This window comes from Hippocampus comes, unplaced genomic scaffold (genome assembly GCF_001891065.2).
Source record: "Hippocampus comes isolate QL1 unplaced genomic scaffold, H_comes_QL1_v1.1 scaffold45, whole genome shotgun sequence".
NCBI classification, from domain to species: domain Eukaryota; kingdom Metazoa; phylum Chordata; class Actinopteri; order Syngnathiformes; family Syngnathidae; genus Hippocampus; species Hippocampus comes.
The window spans coordinates 1,412,505-1,431,380 of record NW_017805783.1 but is presented as its reverse complement, the minus strand read 5'-3'; the positions used below and the strand labels follow the sequence as shown (position 1 = coordinate 1,431,380).

General features: G+C 40.2%; 2 protein-coding genes across 3 annotated transcripts in view; one reads left to right on the top strand and one right to left on the bottom strand.

Moving 5' to 3' along the window:
* The first annotated feature begins 3,029 nt into the window (after nt 1-3,029).
* gucd1 (guanylyl cyclase domain containing 1) lies at nt 3,030-6,960 on the top strand. The gene is made up of 6 exons (XM_019885272.1): nt 3,030-3,387; nt 3,498-3,582; nt 4,459-4,624; nt 4,713-4,804; nt 5,189-5,430; nt 5,645-6,960. The coding sequence occupies exons 1-6, from the start codon at nt 3,381-3,383 to the stop codon at nt 5,734-5,736; spliced, it is 684 nt and encodes a 227-aa protein (XP_019740831.1). The 5' UTR covers nt 3,030-3,380; the 3' UTR covers nt 5,737-6,960.
* Nucleotides 6,961-7,307: 347 nt separating this feature from the next.
* The window catches only part of upb1 (ureidopropionase, beta), a 14,475-nt gene continuing 2,906 nt past the window's right edge, over nt 7,308-18,876 (bottom strand). Inside the window, exons 1-10 of one of the 2 annotated variants that reach the window (XM_019885269.1) lie at nt 14,266-14,431; nt 13,663-13,834; nt 13,503-13,590; nt 13,336-13,430; nt 11,082-11,240; nt 10,845-11,014; nt 10,498-10,579; nt 10,347-10,389; nt 8,042-8,196; nt 7,308-7,840 (exon numbers count right to left, since the gene is read on the bottom strand). In XM_019885269.1, coding sequence (XP_019740828.1) covers nt 7,757-7,840; nt 8,042-8,196; nt 10,347-10,389; nt 10,498-10,579; nt 10,845-11,014; nt 11,082-11,240; nt 13,336-13,430; nt 13,503-13,590; nt 13,663-13,834; nt 14,266-14,369 — 1,152 coding nt within the window. In that variant the 5' untranslated portion in view covers nt 14,370-14,431 and the 3' untranslated portion in view covers nt 7,308-7,756. Of the gene's footprint in view, nt 7,841-8,041; nt 8,197-10,346; nt 10,390-10,497; nt 10,580-10,844; nt 11,015-11,081; nt 11,241-13,335; nt 13,431-13,502; nt 13,591-13,662; nt 13,835-14,265; nt 14,432-18,876 lie in introns of those variants that run through there. The other variant, XM_019885271.1, reaches the window with a different exon arrangement.

Genomic DNA, 18,876 nt, shown 5'->3' with positions numbered 1-18,876 from the left:
GGAAACATTTCTTAATATGTGTCTGTCAGGCAGCTGTTCTTCACTTCCGCCCCACTGTTAGTAAAAAGAGGGGCCAATCAATGTATTCACCAACCCCGCACTAAGCTTCTCAGTAAGTTAAATGATTAGCTGCAAAAAAAAAGCTGAGCGAACTCAAAATTTCGAGGCAACAAACTGCGATAAAAATTACATTTAGTCGACTTTCACATGTGAAAATTGTTTTTCCTGCATTTTCAACAACAACAAAAAATAAGAGTTTACAGAATTAATTGTGCCTTGAATTGTCCCCTAACTTAAATACATACCGTAGGTTAAAAAAAACTCCGTATATTGCTTTGGAGCAAATAACTTGCTTGCTTTGTTGTTCATTGTTGCCATAAATGTCAGTAATCTGTATTTTAAGGTTGATCCAATTTAAATTACTGCAGGATGCAGACCGTCGCACTGCATTAGACAGATCCGCCCCTAAAATGAGCCAATTTCTCCATGGCATGAAAAATGTTGTAAAAATCTGTTCATAATCTTTGATTCATAGGTTACTTTGATGTTAAGACCCCTGGGAATCTTGGAATTGTGAAAAATGCAAAAAAACATTTGAGACATTGTCCTGTTGAGATGGGACAAAAGAAAAGAAATGAAAAATAGTATCTCAAGGCTACACAGTTAGCATAAAGTTTTGCAAGTTAAAAAGAACAAAAACAAAACAAAACAAGATCAAAGGACATAATTAAGGTACGGCTGTAACATGCAGCAAGGAAGAATATTCACTTTTGGGAAGTGTGGGAAACTTTTTGTACTGTTTAAGCTTCTTTGCCACAAGTCAATTCTGCATTTGTACATGTACCGCCATTTTGGACATCTTTATATTAATGGACTCAAAACGTCTGTTCGCCTGATTTAAAGGATATATAATACAGTAACACCACTTACCCAAAACAATACAGCTCACACATAACTGTTGGTCACTTTTCAGGGTTTGAATTATATTGCACTAAAAGTAGAAGGCTATTGGCCAATGCACAGCTGAACTCTTCTTATTGTCAAGCAAGCCTTTACTGTGCTCCTCATACATAAATGGTCATGCTCTTACTATTTTCCTTTTTTTGGAGGGCGGGGGTGGGGGGTGGGTAATGCAACCAAACAAACCTAATATTGCAAATGTCTCATTTGAAAAGCAAGCCCAGGTGGGGCATAAATTTGAGTTTTGACGATGTACAGCTCCAGTGCAACCCTCTGAATAGACGTTGCCTGTTTTCAACAATGGTGGCAGTAGTAAGGTCTTCAGCTGCGTGGTTTTTCAAGAACAGATCCTGTTTCGGGAAACTTGCTCTGGATAACGTAAAATTTACTCAATATAGCATTGTGGCAGCCATTAAGCTTCTCAAACTGGCGCAGAAATGCAGTTAGGGCCCGAAAACTGGCAATTTCGCAATGCTGCTACAATGCCAATTGGCATAAGGGTATGATGACTTTGGGGCACTGTTTATTTTGTCCAAGTGGTGCTGCCCACTTTAGCTGCATATTTAGTATGGCTGTAGTGCACATTGGGTCACTGTGTTGCTTTAATTACCTACTCTGTCTCTTTGCACTTCTTGTTGGGGATTTAAAGTTTTAAAAATGTCATTTTCCATCAATGGTGTTGTTGACTGCTGTCTGAGTACAGCTTGTTGTCTTCAACTGTCATAGATAGCCATTATGCCAAAAGTTTGGATGACTTCTTTTTTTTTAAAAAAAGTCAGACAAGTGAAGTGTTTTTCCTGGCCGTGACAAAGTGACTGAAACTTTCAAAAAGGAATGCTGCTGACATTACATTGCTAGAAAAAAAAAGACTGATTAAACTTGTGTATGTCCCAGCGGTTGGTGAACTAGACTTCTTCATAGAGAGTAAACTGTGGTTGATATTTCACTATCAATTTATCATATTGTAGATGCATTTATTTGCACTTGAACTCGCAGTACTGAAACAAAACCTTAAACATATCAGTGATATACAGGTATATACATATATACACACACACATACTGTATATACATACGTATGTAGCATTTTATGTGTACAAGTATGTTGAAACATTAAATACCAGGCAGCACTTTTTTAAATGTGAAGAAAAATAACATGCCAAACAATTGTTTCTCTTTTCTTGTAAAAAGAGTCCCCCCCCCCCAAAAAAAAACATTACTGTATAACAGTTATGACTGCAGGTACAGTACAGTATGTCATTCCTTCTACTAAGTGTTCATGTAAATTGTAATTGTTGTTGAATATAATGACAATAAATATTGCAGTTGTTTCCTTTAGAAGAATTAATTGATTTAAAATGGTTTTATGCTTATGTCAGTTGTACATCCCCTGTAAATAAGGCATGGTTTACTCGACCAGTGTTTCCCAACCAAGGTACAGCGGAACACTGGTGTGGTGTGAGAGATTAGCAGAGGTTCCACTGGAATATATCCAATTTCACTTTATTTTTCCAGGAATTTGTATTAGAACTATATATTTGTTAACCTATCTATGTCAGTGCATAACATTATGTGCTCTTCCTTTAGAAAGCAGAAAGTAAACCCGTGTATTCATCTGTTGCCGTTCATAAACAGGCCACAATTTGACTGCAAGAGTGAGTACATTTGTGAGTACTGTAAATCAAGACAAGATAATAATTCATACTTTTGCGACAGTTCAGATGTTTTTTCATACAACTAAACCTACGGACGCACAACCTAAGATAACCTATAGAAGTTTAATACAGACTGGCATAACTAAATTTATTCACTGACTTGTATAGTAGCTGAACATGAAGTATAAGGAAAGTCAGCCGTCTTCCTGACTGAAGACATCCCCTAAATATGTGGTGAACCTTGACTGGGCGGTATGAGTTTAAGAATTAATTTTACCCCAAAACATCGCCGCATATATGGGGGAAAAAATCCATCAAGTAGTTTTCCCAACTAGATGAAGCACAATAAAAATAAATATTCTCTTGATTAATATTCGCTAGATGACCGTATGTGCTAAATTGTCGTTTTAAACCCCCACAAATTGACCGTAGAAGAAGAAGAGCTACGGCGAGTCGAAGAAAACATCTGAATTTCAGAACCCGTCGTTCCTATTTTGTTTTGTTTTATAAACGTTAGTCACATATATGTGTTTTCGTGTTTAATGTTAGCGTGACTCTGTAAATGAGCCTTGGTGACTGAATACACGGTAATCTCGCGACCACATTTTATACTGCTAGCCTGGCAGCTAACTGTAAACTGAATTCTTTTTTTCGACGAAAAATCGAGAATGAGAAATGCAACTATTGAAACGCTAGAGGTGTAAACAACACATTTTGATTTGGGAAAGCTGTCGGCGTATTTTCCTTCAAGAAAGACGACAGCAGAATGACAGGTGAGTGACATCAGCTGATGTCAACAACCCAACGTATTTGTCCAACGACAACTACTGTACTCCCATTTTACCAATGAATTCAAGAATTGTGCCCCTTATGTTTTTCCCAGATGATATCGTCCTACTGGATGTACCTGTCATTCAGCAGCTCTATCACTGGGACTGTGGTTTAGCTTGCTCCAGGATGGTACTCAAGTAAGCATTAGATGGCATCATTGCGCATATAATTTCCCGCAAAAGTGGAAACGAAGTCGAAGGTTTATCGTCATCTAAACGAATCTTTCACTTGGGCCTGGAAATTGTAACTACTGATTAAATTAGACATATCAGATCTTGGTGGTGTGCAACACAAAGATATGCAGCAAGGTTATATTTGCAGAATAGATTCATAAAATAAAATAAGAGCTGATTACACATACTGACAATTTACTTTTAAAAATGTAATATGTATTATTAATTCCTGGCTTTTGAAAGTAAATTAAATGACATTAAATTACAGTACAATATTACTGTCACTGAAATGGAATGTGTTACATTACTTTTGCATGATTATTATTACAATTTCAAAACAACAGTTTACAAATGATCACATTCATTTTGCATACTTTCTACTCAATGTTTTATAGCTATTATTGTTTTATAGCCAAATATGAAAATGTAATACATTACCTACTAAAACCTTCGTGTTATGCACTTCTACAACATGCCTCTGTTGAACTTTTGCTCCTAAAAGATAAACAACTCCACATATTACTAAAATCCAGGTTATAGTTTATAGAGGAAAGATACAGCACATACTCAATGTGTCGACTGATTTCATGGGGTTTATGATTCATTTAAAATAGGACTAGGTGGCTTTTTTGTAGTGGACAGAATGGATAAAATGCAGCATCCTGAAGCACAAAGTCGATTTATATGCGATTGGAATAGGTAGAGCATTACCACCATTAATAATTCCAATTCAGAAGGACGGGAATATTATACCTTGCATTACAGTAGGACCCCCCCCAAAAAAACCCATTGGATACGACAGTTGATTCCAATTGAGCTCGTGTATTTCTGGCCTGGCAGGTACTTGCACCCCATCAGTGATGAGCAGTTTCAGAAAGCATGCTGGGAACTGAAAATGACTGAGAGCGTGTGGACGATTGACCTGGCCTACCTCATGTGCCATCTAGGAATCAAGCATTGCTTTTGCACACAGACGCTGGGAGTTGATAAGGGCTTTAGGAATCAGGTATCTTTCTTCAGACAATGATTCGATCCAATTCAATCAAAATTCTGACTTCCATCTGGCTTTGTATTGTTTGTGCTCTGCATTGCAGTCCTTTTATAGGAAACATTTTGATACCGAGGAAGATCGAGTGAATGAACTTTTCCTTAAAGCAGAGAGCAAAGGTGTGGTTGTGAAAAAATGGTACGTACTTTATTTCTACATACAAATACGAATCGATGTTTTGGCCAAGCAGTGCACAGGGGTAGTGTTAGTTTTGGCGATTGCATGTTGTTCTCACCTTGCTTGAAGTTGTTTTTTTTTTTTTTCTCACAGTACTCCGGCTTGCATATTGCATTGTTGCAGATGTGAATGTGCGTGTAAATAGTTGCTTGTCTCTTTGTGCCCTGTAATTGACTGGCAACCAGTTGCAGGTATTACTCCTCCTCACGCCCAAAGCCAGCGAGGCTAGGCTCCAGCTCACCACCAAACCTAATCACAACAAGCGTTTTAGAAAACAGATGGATGATGTCGCCTTGTAGCTTATCCCACAAATCACCGAGTCGTTTTGTACTCTTCTTCCCGCAGCTCTGTGACCATTCAGGAAATCGAGTCTCATCTCGAAGAGAACCATGTTGCCATCGTGCTCATCAATGCTGTCATCCTCACGTGTGAACTTTGCTCTGCGTCCGTCAAATACTGCTGCTTCCTCCCTGTGGGCCAAAAGTGTTTCTGCAGGAAGCCAGAGTATCAGGGGCATTTTGTCGTGCTGCGCGGCTTCAACAGGACTACCGGCTGCATTTTGTACAACAACCCTGCATATTCTGACCGTGAGTAATAAATACCGTCTGATTTCATGGACAGGAACACAAATTCTATTCTAACATCCAAATGTTTCAATTTAAGCGTGTCTACATGTCTAGAAACGTTTTAAAAAAAATAAACATGATATTGGTGACAACCAATTAAAACCATTTGCTGTGTTGATTTAGAGCAGCCGTGGTGTAAAGCTGACATTTTGTGTGGGTGTGTGTGCGAATATAGGCGTCTGCTGCACCACTGTCAATAACTTTGAGGAGGCTCGTCGGAGCTACGGGACAGATGAGGACATCCTCTTTATCTTTAAAGCCAGCTGATATGGATTTCACGCCACCTCATGCACACGGTGAACTTTGTGAGCAAGTGCATTTCCTGCTTTACCTCCGTCTCGCCACCACCCGTCAGTGGCGCGAATGAGTCCAGCCGTTCAACGTGAAAAAGACTTCAACGACCGTATTTCCTCTTTTACAACCAACACCACTCAGCCTGTATAAGGAATGAATTCAATAGGTGATGCTGGTTTATTTATTTTTTTAATCGTGCTTTTTTTTGTTTTGTTTTGGTTTTTTTTGAGATGAGCAGATCCTTTTACTATGAATATACTGTAAGGATTTTTGACTGTCTAGCTTTTCATGAACTTGACAGGAGTATTCCAAGACAACAGATGAATTGTCATACTGACCTTGCTTCGGGGTTTATGGGAAGTGGTGAACACGTTATTCAGGTTTTAGGATGTCATGGTTACTTTAATTCATAGATGTGTGTTTTTCATGTCAACACTACTATTTTAAGTCCTGCTAACTCAGCTTTGTGTCACATTTTGCTCACGATAATTGGAACAGGGAAACGAGTTGGTCTTTGAAATTCTCAGGTAATGAAAATCTGCCTTACAACGATAAGCCGATGGATGCTGTCAAAGGTGTATTAATTTAACAATATGTTTATTGTTAAATATTGTAGTTGCAGTGCAGGTGTAAAACAGTATCATAAAAATGGTAATTCCAATATTTTGTTTCCATGAAAGGGTAAAAATGTTCAACACTTTATGATAAAATCAAACTGAGCATGAATTTACGATTAGCAATGTAACGGGAGTATTTGCCATTGCGCTTATGTAAAATGTCAAGAATGCATAGATAGATGAATTAGCTTGTATGGGAAAATTCAGGTGCACCCAATTAGGTTTCCTTTGAGTGTGTATTATGAACCAATCTCAGATTTTATTCCGCCTAAAGGGAAATTGGATTCCATGAAATATTCCAAAGCAGAAGCTGCCGAAAGAACATGCTTGAAGATCATGAACTCACCTATGCTGTTCGCGTTTTCTTTTCAGATAAGCTTCATGCAGTACAAGGTTTCTGTTTTCATGGCAACCGAACAGACGGAGCACGTTTTGATCACGAGCGAACCAAGTGTCACACTGAGTGTCGTGTTCATTGTTGATGACACTGAACAGTTTGCCATTTTGTTTGAAAAGTCATTGCACTACACGTATCACACACAATTCTGTTGTTTCAAGTAAACATTTAATCAGAAACGTGCTATTTTTGTGACCACTGATTTAAGAAGCCATTCACGGTTACACTGTACAAGCCTTCCTGTGTATTTGGATTACTTACTCTTTGTGAAAAGACATTGTAATTCTCAACTGTATAAATGTGAGTCACATTTGTGTTGGAAAATCTAAGAGACCATGAAGCCGTTCCTGGATGGTGTGGAGGCGGGCAGTAAAAAAAATTGAGGAAATGAATTTGTGTAATGACACCACGTTTGCAAATATGCGACAAGCTTTTCACTTAGCAAATGTAGCATGAGTTGAAATGCTAGAGTATGTATACTTTCCAATATTTCCTCTTTCGTTCAAGTCAAATTTTAAACACTTTTTTTGGTCACTCGTTATAAGTAGGAGGGCACTTTCTTCCTATTGGTCAATGCCGAAGAACAAATCAAAGAATCAAAGGAAGATGTAGGACATGTCCCGCTATGTAGCAAGACATACAAAAATTCTGACGTGACCGACTTTCGTCGTGATGGTCGCGAAACATCCCAGACGACCATTCATTGAGTATGTCACACTATACGGGCCACGATGTGTCAAGACAACTGAAAATGGGCTATGAGACGCTTCAGTTTTGCTGCGATATATCTTGTCGGCTCAAAATCGGACTACATTCATGTCGTCTGACCTCAACATAAGTTGATGGGAAAATCCGCGCAGCCCAAAAAGTTTTCTGACTTTAGCACACTGGAGAATATGCGCTTCAATATCCATGGAGCAATGTTGTTGTTGAAACCAGTTGAGAACTTCTTCTGTGAGGGATCATTTTTTGCTTTGATTTATTCCTTCACTATTTGCGGCTGGAAGTCATGTCTGACCGCCTTGGTAAGAGCCTCAGCATACTCGGGGTAACGCCCAGTCATCTACAGAAAAAAAAAAAGAATCAAAGGTCAAAAAAATGTCATTCCACAGGATAGGTCCACAGTGGAACTAGATTTTGACCTGATTTACAATAAACGTATTCCCATATTTCAATAAACTTATTCCACCTTGTATTGTGAAACAAAAAGAGAAATGTCTCCACAATAAGAAGCTATGTATGAAGCAGTCCACTTGCAGTTTACCTTAAAACTCCATCTGTCACTGATTTGGCGGTTCAGGTTGAGGTCTAGTTCTACTACCAGTAGTCCATCGCGAGTTCTCGAAAGCCCCGGTGTGCGGCTTCCATCGGGAGCAGCCACATAACTGGATCCATAGAAGTGTCCAAAGTCATGATGAGCTGCAGACACCCCCAAAAGCGATAGATGCTATGATTGCAACCTATTTATTTTGACATGACAGTGTACGTCACAACAAAGGCATACAATTTGCTACCACGATACTTGGAAGTCAAAATCAGAATGCTTTTCATTCGTCATTAGACATCTGCCATGCCAATGTGCCGAAACAACGCATTTGTCTTCATCTTCTTTTCCTTTTGGCTTGTTCCGTTCGCTGTCGCCACTGCATCATTCATTTCCATCAACGTCTATCTTCTGACCTTCACTGTACTTCTCCGTCAAAACTCTCACGGCAAATAATGCAACCGTGGACCTCATCTGAGGCATAAAACCATAACGTTGCTCACAAATACTCACTTCAGTCCTCCACTACGCTTTCCTCTATTGCTCCCAGAACTCGATACATCGCCTTTGTTCTTCCTCCATTGCGCTGCTATCTTCTCACTCTCTAGAATTCTGTTGAACACCTTGATCAAAAAGTCCACAGCCACCTTTCCGAGATGGTTCCGAGATTGCTCCAGTCTTCTGTAAGCTTCTCCTGTCTATCAAGGTCGTGCCTCACCTCTTCACCAAAACCCACACATCTTCCCTTCTCACCTTAGCCACAGCCATCTGTCCCTCTTAAGTTTTTTTCCTGGATACCAAACTTAGTCATCACCTCTGTCTTCTTCACCAACATACCCATTAAAACCTGGATCAATCACGACTGTCCCTGAAATGGTGTCATGATTCGGTTTGGGACCAACAGGTGGCACTGTAGGGCTTCCCCTGCAGCTGCACACCTGTTGGTCATTAGGTAATTAGTGCTTTAAAAGGACTCCCAGCCCGACCACTCATTGTCGGGTCGTTGTTGCTCTTTGCTACTGTCATGTTTGTTTGTTGCCGTTTGTCTGTCTGTCTGCTGCTGCCAGGTTTGTTTTGGTCACAGTTCTGTTCTAGCTTCAGTTGTGATTTTTGTTTGCTACTTTGGACTATGTTTGTTTTGGATTTAGTTTTCTCTGTTTCAATACACTTTTTCAAGTACACCCTGCTCCTCCCTCCTGCCTGCTTTTTGGGGTCCACCACCACCTCGCAACGTGACAAAGGGTTAACAATTACCTCATGTGCATAATAGTCAACGCTCTGTTTGGCACCGCCTCTGTGTCTCCTTTAGTCCTAATTCAGACTCTTTATTACTCACAAACATTCGAGTTGTAGCTTCATATTATACATACTCATTTACGCGCCCATTGACCACAAAATTAAGCACACCCATCCATCCATTTTCTGATCCACTTACCCTCACAAGGGTCACGGCCGTGCCATAGCCTATCCCAGCTGTCTTCAGGCAGTAGGCGGGATACACCCTGAACTGGTTGCCAGTCATTCTCAGGGCACACGTAGACAAACAACCATTCGCGCTCACACTCACACCTTGGGACAATTTAGAGTGTTCCATTCGCCTGCCATGCAGGTTTTTGGAATGTGGGAGGCAACCGTAGTAACCGGAGAAAAACCACACAGGCACGGCGAGAACATGCAACACCACACAGGAAGGCGGAAATCGAACCCTGCACCTCTGCACTGTGAGGCCGATGTGCTGCTCTCTCTCTCTCTCTCTCTCTCTCTCTCTCTCTCTCTCTCTCTCCACACATACTAGTTTGACATATTTTAATATATTTTGTATCTTGTAGATGCTGCACTGGGTGTGGCCTCCAGCTTGATTGGTACCTCCCACTTTTTTGGTGGTTATTAGAATCACCGAGGCCACAGGGGTGGGGAACTCCAGTTGCTGAAGAGCCATATACTTCCTGTTTTAGATCCCTCCCTACGCCAATGCACTTGATTGAAACGATCAGCTCCTCAAAAAGCCTTGTTGGAGTCTGAAACGTTTATGATTAAGTGAATCAGTTGTAGTGGAGTAGGGAGAGCTCTAAAACAGGCTGGATATGGTTCTCGAGGAAACAGAGTTCCCTACACCTGACCGAGGTTGATTCACTTGACGACTCACACACGCTGTTGCTTAGGCAAATAGAAAAAAAATATGATCTGATGAAGGCTGTGCCAAAACGTTTTCATATGTCAGATTGAATGTGCGACGCTGTTTTTTTTTTAATTTTGAGAACGTAATCTCAACAGGAAATGCATTGACATTCCGTTAAAATCCTACCTTTTTGTCCATCACCAGATGTAAATTCACTTTTGAAATGCTCCTGCGTGAACCAAAAGGTTTGTTATTGATCACGTCGTAATTACAAAAAAAATTATGAAATAAATCATTCAATACAAAAGTCAAAAGTTCACAGGTGACTCTGACTTACCGTCCCAACTCGATTGATTGCGCAGGTAAAGCAGTGGTTTGCTATGGCTGCATTCCTGGCCTCAATCGGCCACATGGGCTCACTAGACAATGAATATTATGTAATATTAGAAGACAGTGATGACATATACAGAGTAGTATCAGCAGCCAATTTATGCATGCATCCATTCACCAATTCACCCACCCACAATCTCTGAGTGCAACACCCTTGCGTGAAAGTATTTGAAAAGATGATTAAAATATTTGCTGAATTATTTTGATATATTAATCACATAATATAAATCTATATTGTTCATTTTAGAAACACAAACACCCTCTCCTTAAGTCAAGCTGTCCACCAGCACTTACCTTAGAGCACCAACAGTAGCAGAAGGGTTAAAGATGATCTCAGCACCATTCATACTGTACATGAACCAGTTCAGGGGATGGTGGCGCCCGTAGCAGATATTGATAGCTATCTTCCCATATTGTGTTTGGAACACGGTGTGGCCAGTGTCACCTTCCATATAATATGTCGACTGAGAGCAAAGAAAAAAACCAAAATCTAGAAGGAGTCAAGGAGTCTAAAAGAACAGACATGCTGACCTCGTTAAAGTCTCCAATTCTGGGGATATGGTTCTTCCTGCTCTTCCCCAGTACTTTTCCAGAGTTGGATATCACCACCGCTGTGTTCCACAGAGTGTTGTGCATCTCGTCCCGCTCCAAAATTGGAGACACGATAACCATGTTGTATTTTTGCGCCAACTGGTGGGAGAATATCACAATATCATTTGTTATGCTTGTGCACTTTGCAGGGATCGGGCAAATGTTACCATGAGATGTTTTGAGTTGTAGTAACACAGTTCACCATTAGATGGCAGACATCGCTTAATCGTGTTTCCACTTGGCATTTCCCCATCAGAGAAAAAGTGTGCACGTGATGGACGTGAGAGTAAAAAGCAGGAAATCATGTCTTTCAGGTAAAATAGGAAGCACATAACATGTTGATCTAATTTAAAGGAAAGTCTATGTTTCTAGTTTGTTTGGAGATTATATCGGTCATGAAACATTTCAAATTAAGGCACAAACACAGCATGTTGCGCTAGTCTTCACAAGAACTGTTGACAGTTCATTTAAAATGCATGAAGCGTTACCAATATCTTGGGTTGTGCAGATGGATCCAAGTGTCAATCGAATCGATACTAAAGTGAGCATCGGTATCATATCGAAACTAAACCACTAGCATCGATCCTTTTAGTTTTGGTTTCACATGGGTTTCTCGCGTGTTGCCTTTTAAGCACATGCTCAAGTGAATGAGACACACTTGCCGCCAATGACAGCGATGGTGACAGCAACACAGGAGGACAGGAGCAGCAAGCGTGAGAGAAAGAAGGATGGCGGAAATAAACCCAGTTATTTTGCATTTTGAAACTCTGACCTGAGCCGGAAGAAGCTTCAATAAGAAGCGTGGTTCAGTTTAATGTGGGTTTGTCGCATTTTATTCCAGGTTGTTAGAAGTTCAAACTGAATCCTATTTGTATTTTTTGTATGCACCTTCAAAAGAATTAGTTATACTTTCTTAAATGCAGGTGGTATTGAGAATATGAAGTTGCACCGTTGCTGTTCAATGCACTTTTCTTGTATGATTTAAAAAATAAATACATTATTAAATAAGATGATAATCTAATTTTAAAAAGATTAGATGATTAAGTTTTTGAAAAGGATATTGCTTGTTTTTATATATTCTTCACAATAGTTATTTTCAAATCATTATTTTTACAGTGAATATTACATTTTACATAAAGCATCATATGCTTTGCTTGAGCTTTTCCAACTACCCACGAGGTATTATTGTAGATTGCAAGTACACTCTCTGCCAGCAGAGTGCGCACGTTTTCCTCTTGCAAGCTCTCTGACCCGCAGTGAGGCCAACGAAAAGGAGACCAAGACAGTGGTTAAATTCATCAGTGCCACCATAACGAAATTCAGTGGCCGACGTTTCTTTTGGTCTGGAAGAGAAACCGGGACCACGAATATGAAGATTACTACTACTACTACATGTGCGACTTTAAACAAGAGTCCAGGTATATTTCCATTGAGGATATTATATTACAGCATGATGTAGAATCCAAAAAGAAAGTTTAATTCGCATAACATGTTATTTAATCGGACTAATGAGATAAAATACCATAATCTGTTAACCAAAAACTACTTGTTGATATCGATATCAGCGATACTGACACCAGTATTTACTTCGTATACAATACATCCAGATTTATATAGCGCTTTCACAACAGCAGCAGCTGTAACCTCAGGTATCGCACAGCTCTAATAAAGTCGCATTCTGTCATAATACCATTTAACATCATTGGTAAGGTGACTGGTGACTTGGACAAGCAGCTGTTTTTAGGATGGCAGAGGTCTACTTTAACAAAGCAGAGTGAACTACGTGTATTTTGATACAGTACTGTTGTGCATCTGTACATTGGTTCAATGAAAAACAAGTACGGTCATATTTTGTGCTTATTTAAAAGGAGATTTTTTTGCAATATATATGATTAGCACATGTGTGATCCTACACAGCCTCCAGCATTTTTGCCCATCAACAAAACCAAAGCACATCTTTCTCTTATGTTATTTGGAAAAAGTAATAGAACAGATCATTGGGGTGCGTGAATCTGCGGGAGTTTTTGTTGATAGAGCATCTGGCTCACAGTCACTGTTCAAGTTTGATTGGAGGGTAGAATTATGATTCGGGGGGACCATACAGGTCTAGTGGCATCACTTTCTGACTGATTCGTGAATCAAATCAGAAGTCTCAATACTTTTGTCCCTATGTGTATGACAGCTGTTGGATCACCTCCTGGCAGAAGCGAGTTGTGTTTCCATTCTCAGCAGATTCTGCAAATTCCGTCCATGGCTCTTTCTCACGGGTGCAGAAAGCAAACGGCATGGCTGCATTCAGCAAGTCAGAAACGTTTGTTCATCTTTCAAACTCTTTGCACAACAATCATGGTTTCCACTTACTCCACGTTTCCTGAAAGCAGATAATGTTCACGCCACACATGGCCGCAGCTTCCACTATTTGACCAACCCGGTTGTGCATAGCATTGATCTGTTGGCAAGGACCAGTGTTGTGTTAATTCATTGAAATGTGTGTTCTAGTTCTTCCCATCTGCTCGCTGACCTGTTCCAGGACAGGCGCTTCCGTGGGCAGAACAATGTGGTGCTGAATAAGTCCCACTCGAATCCTTCTGGGCAGCCTCAGCTGTTCTTCAGCTGCCTCAAAGCTGAAGCCTTTCAGCTCAAAGTCACCTTGCCGTGCAGCCTCCAGGGCACCCGCTGGAAGGTCCAGGATGCTATAGATGACATTCCCCGTTGGAAATTCACTATTCTGGTGTCACATACTGCAGTTCGTCATCAATAGCACAAACTGCAAAATTGCCGGGCTTGTATTGATATGAGTTCAGAATGTATGCGCGTTTCAATATTAATGCTTCCTTCATAGTGTACCGCAGAGCATTTCTTCGACGGATTAAAGACAACTTTGCTTTTTAACCCTGACTGAAATATACGTCGGTCGCATTGCTTACATCTCAGCTTCCCTATACAAATACACTCTGACCTTTCATGTTTGTCAGTTTAGTCGAGTGCAAAAGGGTAAAGATCACACCGCAGAACAAACTGATCAAAGTCCACTTCGCTCCTCCGCTTAAATAACTGACAATAAACAGACGAGGCAAAAGAATGTGAACGAAGCAAACGAGAGCAACAATCTATTTCAACTCACGCGGTCTCCTTGCCAAATAAGAGGCGTTTGACCTCTTTCAGCTCAGATTTGGGAATGTAAGTTTCCAACGTTCTCTCGAGCGATTCCAATTGGCCTGCAGACATTTTTGCAGATCCTCTGGGTTTTTCTGGATTCAGCACAGCCAAAACTCTTGTTCGTGTTTATGTATCATTGTCAGTGCTGCGTCACACCAACGCGCCTCCTCTCAGTGTTGTTTGCTAAAGTTGCTTATTAACTGAAAAAAAAGATCTTTTTTCATGTGCAGTCACGATCAGATGATTGAAATAAATCAGAAAATTTCAACATGAACAACAACTATTCACTATTTTGATATTATTTCTGAAAGTTCTGCAATTAAAATACTTGAACTCACACAGAGTGTTTGGACAAAAATTGCAAACATTAAGAAGACCAAACAGAAACAAACTGAATCGAATATCCTGCTTTTAATGCCTGAGTCGCAAAATGACTCATCTTCTTTGTGTAACGGATCATTTTACCCGGATGCTGTCAAGGGGAGAAAAATGTTAACCCATTCCTACACAAAAGACAAGAAAAGCACTTTTGAGAATGTTACAATTTAATAAAAACTTGTATCTGAGGAGACTTCAAATACACCAGACGGCTGCGAGAAGTAACTGCCGAGTTCTCCTTCGGCAAGGTCATCTCATATAAACGAACAGTCCTTTCATCAAGACCAGTGGTTCTTAACCTGGGTTCGATCGAACCCTAGGGGTTCGGTGAATCGGTCTCAGGGGTTTGACAGAGCCTCTACCATATAATTAAATTTAAAAAATCGACTTCGGTCTTGAAATTTTATTTGCTTTTTTTCTGGTTTTAATGTTTTTTAATGTCTTGAATTTGTAAAAAAAAAAAAAAAAAAAAAGATACTTTTTTTTTTATTTTACACTCATGAAGGGTTCAGTGAATGTGCATGTGAACTGGTTGGGTTCGGTACCTCGAACAAGGTTAAGAACCACTGATCTAGACATCTTGCTTTGTCTCACAGCGACGGGATAATACAATCACACAGACAGAGAGGAACACTGTCTACTTTCTTATCCTTGCACTGAAAACAAAAGATTATCGGGTTATACTTAACATTGAATATATTTTATACACACAAAGGCATGTATTTTTCGAACAAATGGAAAGCTGTCTCAGTGTAGGACTCACACATGCTCCTCATGCAATTGCACATGCTTCATTAATCGTCCGAGCACAGAACTTGACTTTTTTTCTCTTGTGCTTTTTTCCTGTAGTTAGGAGATTCATAATTTGGCACAGATTGCTCTAAACTTGGAAAATATAGAAAGGTGATTGTTTTTGGCTACTTACTCATGATTGTCTTAATGGCCAGCAATGGAGCATTTGAAAAAAAATCTCAATTAAAAAACCCTGTCTTTTGTGTTGTTCTCATTAGTAACAGGTCCAATCGTATGAATTTCGTATGAATTGATCACAAACATGAACAGTGAATTCAACAACAATGACCAAAAACCTGTTCAGTCTTTAGCCCTGATCTGGCATCAAAGAGCACATGAAGGGATTGAGGAAGAGGATTGTTATGCACTTTTCCCCATTTTTTTTTCATCTTTTCATTTGGGTTCACACAAATGTTTAATTTTATTATAGTTATCGTTATAATAATAAAAGTGTCCCCAGATAGGCTTTGGTATAGCTGTCACAGCACTTGACAGTGTAAGCATGTAATACAGTATGCTCAAGTTCAGCCGAGTTCAGTCTCTTCAGCCTTGACCATGCATACACACAAGTTTACAAGTGTTTCATTTTTTTCTTCCTCTGACAGGAAAGGTGTCCCCAGTTGTTACATTTACATCATTTTTATAGGCTATTTAATTGAAGTATTGTCCTCTTTCGGTAAAAGTCTCCCCAGAGAGGCTTTGTTTAATTTATATGTATACAATGCAGTAGGCCAGGTCGATATGCTCAAGTTGGGGCTATCCAGCGTTACATAATTATTAAAAGTGTTAAAGTACAAATCTTTGTTTAATTTACTGCACTTTTTAATAGCCTATAGGCTAGGCCATGGTTCGCGCTACTTCAGCCTTCAGGCAAAAAAAAAATAACCGTGTTCATTGCTAATAGAGCACTTGAAACTTTAAGTACGTCTAAAGGCTTTCTTGACTTCTCCTTCCTGACTCTCACTCTTGATGAAGTGACTCATAGGGACCAGAGGCTAATATGACATGTTAAATAATGTCAATCAAAGCATTTAGTTTGTTCATATAAAAAAATTCCTGGGATTCAATGCATTTCAACCCTCCCATTTCGTTTGCCTGCGTGGTTTTTCTGCGACGCCGGGGGAGTGTCCCCTATTTCCAGATCTGAAAGGTGGCAACCTTAGTGACTGGTTGTGTTGGGCTTCCCAAAAGTGGCCATTTTGAAAGGAACAGGATGAGAATGGATTAAGTGGTGACAGTGTGGACTGCATTCACTGCATTCTTGCTAAAGAAGGTGGCAGTAATGCACCAAAAGTATTTGTTAATTGCCAAAATGAAATAGAAGTGTCAAAAAAAAAAAAGGAAGGACAAGATGAAGAAAGACAAGAAGAAATCATCGGAACTGATGTGTGCCGTATCGCTAGTTTAGCAGACAGCATCCTCAATAAGGATTTACTATTTACAGTACTAAAAGTGTGATAACGAACCAGATTTCTACCTTTGGTCACAATGCGACATGGAATTGTAATTAAACTAAGCCTTTTTATATGAAAAAGAAAAACTTTTCCACAGTTATGGGCGGAAGTTTCTAATCCAACCAGAGCTCGTTCGTTGCCGTCAACGCCATTTGTGAAGATTGGAGTTGTAGGACCAGCCAAACTCGATGTGTCATATAGGCCCTGCAATTAGCTGGTGACCAGCCAACGATGTTACCCAGCTTGTGGCCCAAAGTCAACCGGGGATAGACTCTCGCTAGCTCAGCCATTGAGTCTAACGAAGGGAAGTGGAGTCGAAAATGGATGATGGAAAAGGAGCCACAGATTAGTGTGCAACTCAAATACTGTGGTTAAAGCTGAACTACTTCAACCTCCCTCATGTTATTTATTATTGTACCAGTAGAGCAGGGCTGTCAAACTCATTTCACATACGGACTCGGTAGATGTCAAGTGGGCCGGACCATTAACATTATACCATACGCTGCTATAAATAACCAAAATATCATGTCTTTCCTTTGTTTTGGTATAAAGAGGCATTGGCTCATTGATACTGTCTGATGTGTTGGGTCTGTCTCAGTAATAAGACTGAGACTACTGTTTTCTTCTCTGATCAAAACAATGTTGTCTTCTACTCTGATCAAAACAGTGTGCCCCCTAGTGGATTATCCATGAAGTGCATTTTATGAAAACTATTCATTCCGTGTCTTGAATGCATTTTTTCACTTTTAAATTATCCTGCGGGCCTGATCGAACCTCCTTGGGTGCCGGTTCCGTCCCGCGGGCCGTGTGTTTGACACCCCTGCAGTAGAGTGTCGTACATATTTCTTATATTTACTCGGTCTTGAATTAAAGCTACAGCATAGACGTGAAGTCACGGGTTTTGGCATATTTTGCGCAAACCCACAGCATACTTGTTAGTTTTTTTGTTTTTTTGTTTTTCCCCCTTGAACAATCGATAGCCGGACAAAGCAGGGCGATGCAACAAGAGCACGGGTGTGAATGTTACTGTGAATGCTTGTTTTGATGTGCTTTGCGCTTGAATGGCGATCAGACAGTATGTACCTGCCCTCTTGTCGGTTATGCTCGGCCCTAACTCATGCATGACCGCTGAGTAGGACAAGCGCTTAGAAATGAATGGAAGGACGGACAGATGCTGAATGAATGTTGGTGGTGCTCATTGTTGACAGGCATTTTTGTTCCAGCTCTGGCTAGCAGGACCCTTCCTGTGCGTGTGTCTTCTCCGCGCAGAGGTGAACTTCTTGTCTCTCTCTTGGCCAGGGTTGCACACTTTCCTCAGGAGCTCTGCAGATGAATCGTTTACAAATCCAGTGTCGGGAGGATTAAAAAAAAACAAATGGTATCACTTGCTAGGCAAAAATCACCTTTTAATTCTGGATGGCTCTGGCTGACATTGTGTAAGAGGGAAACATACTGTTGGCCTCCGTTATCATTTCCTAGAGACAAAATACAGGTACATGTCCATTTTAATTGTGTTACATAGTATCTTGTTGCATCTTCCAAAACCAATGAAGGGAGAAGATAAGAAGCCTCAGTTTTCTTCAGAATTTGAAAAATGGGAATAATTTAACAATCTGTTTTATGATTGTAGCTGCAGGGATGTTTCTTCTATTTCAATTATATTTCATAGCTACACTGTACGTGCAAGGCAAAATATGATAAACAGTTCCTCGTAAAATCACTTCATGTCATCACTTTGTTGATGTGTGACATCTATCTCAACTTAAGCCGCCACATATGGTGCATGATTCTGATGTGATTTTGTCTCTCTTCAGAGAGGAAGAGGACGAGGAGGAGGAGGAGGAGGAGGAGGAGGAGGAGGAGGAGGAGGAGGAGGAGGAGGAGGAGGAGGAGGAGGAGGAGGAGGAGGAGGAGGAGGAGGAGGAGGAGGAGGAGGAGGAGGAGGAGGAGGA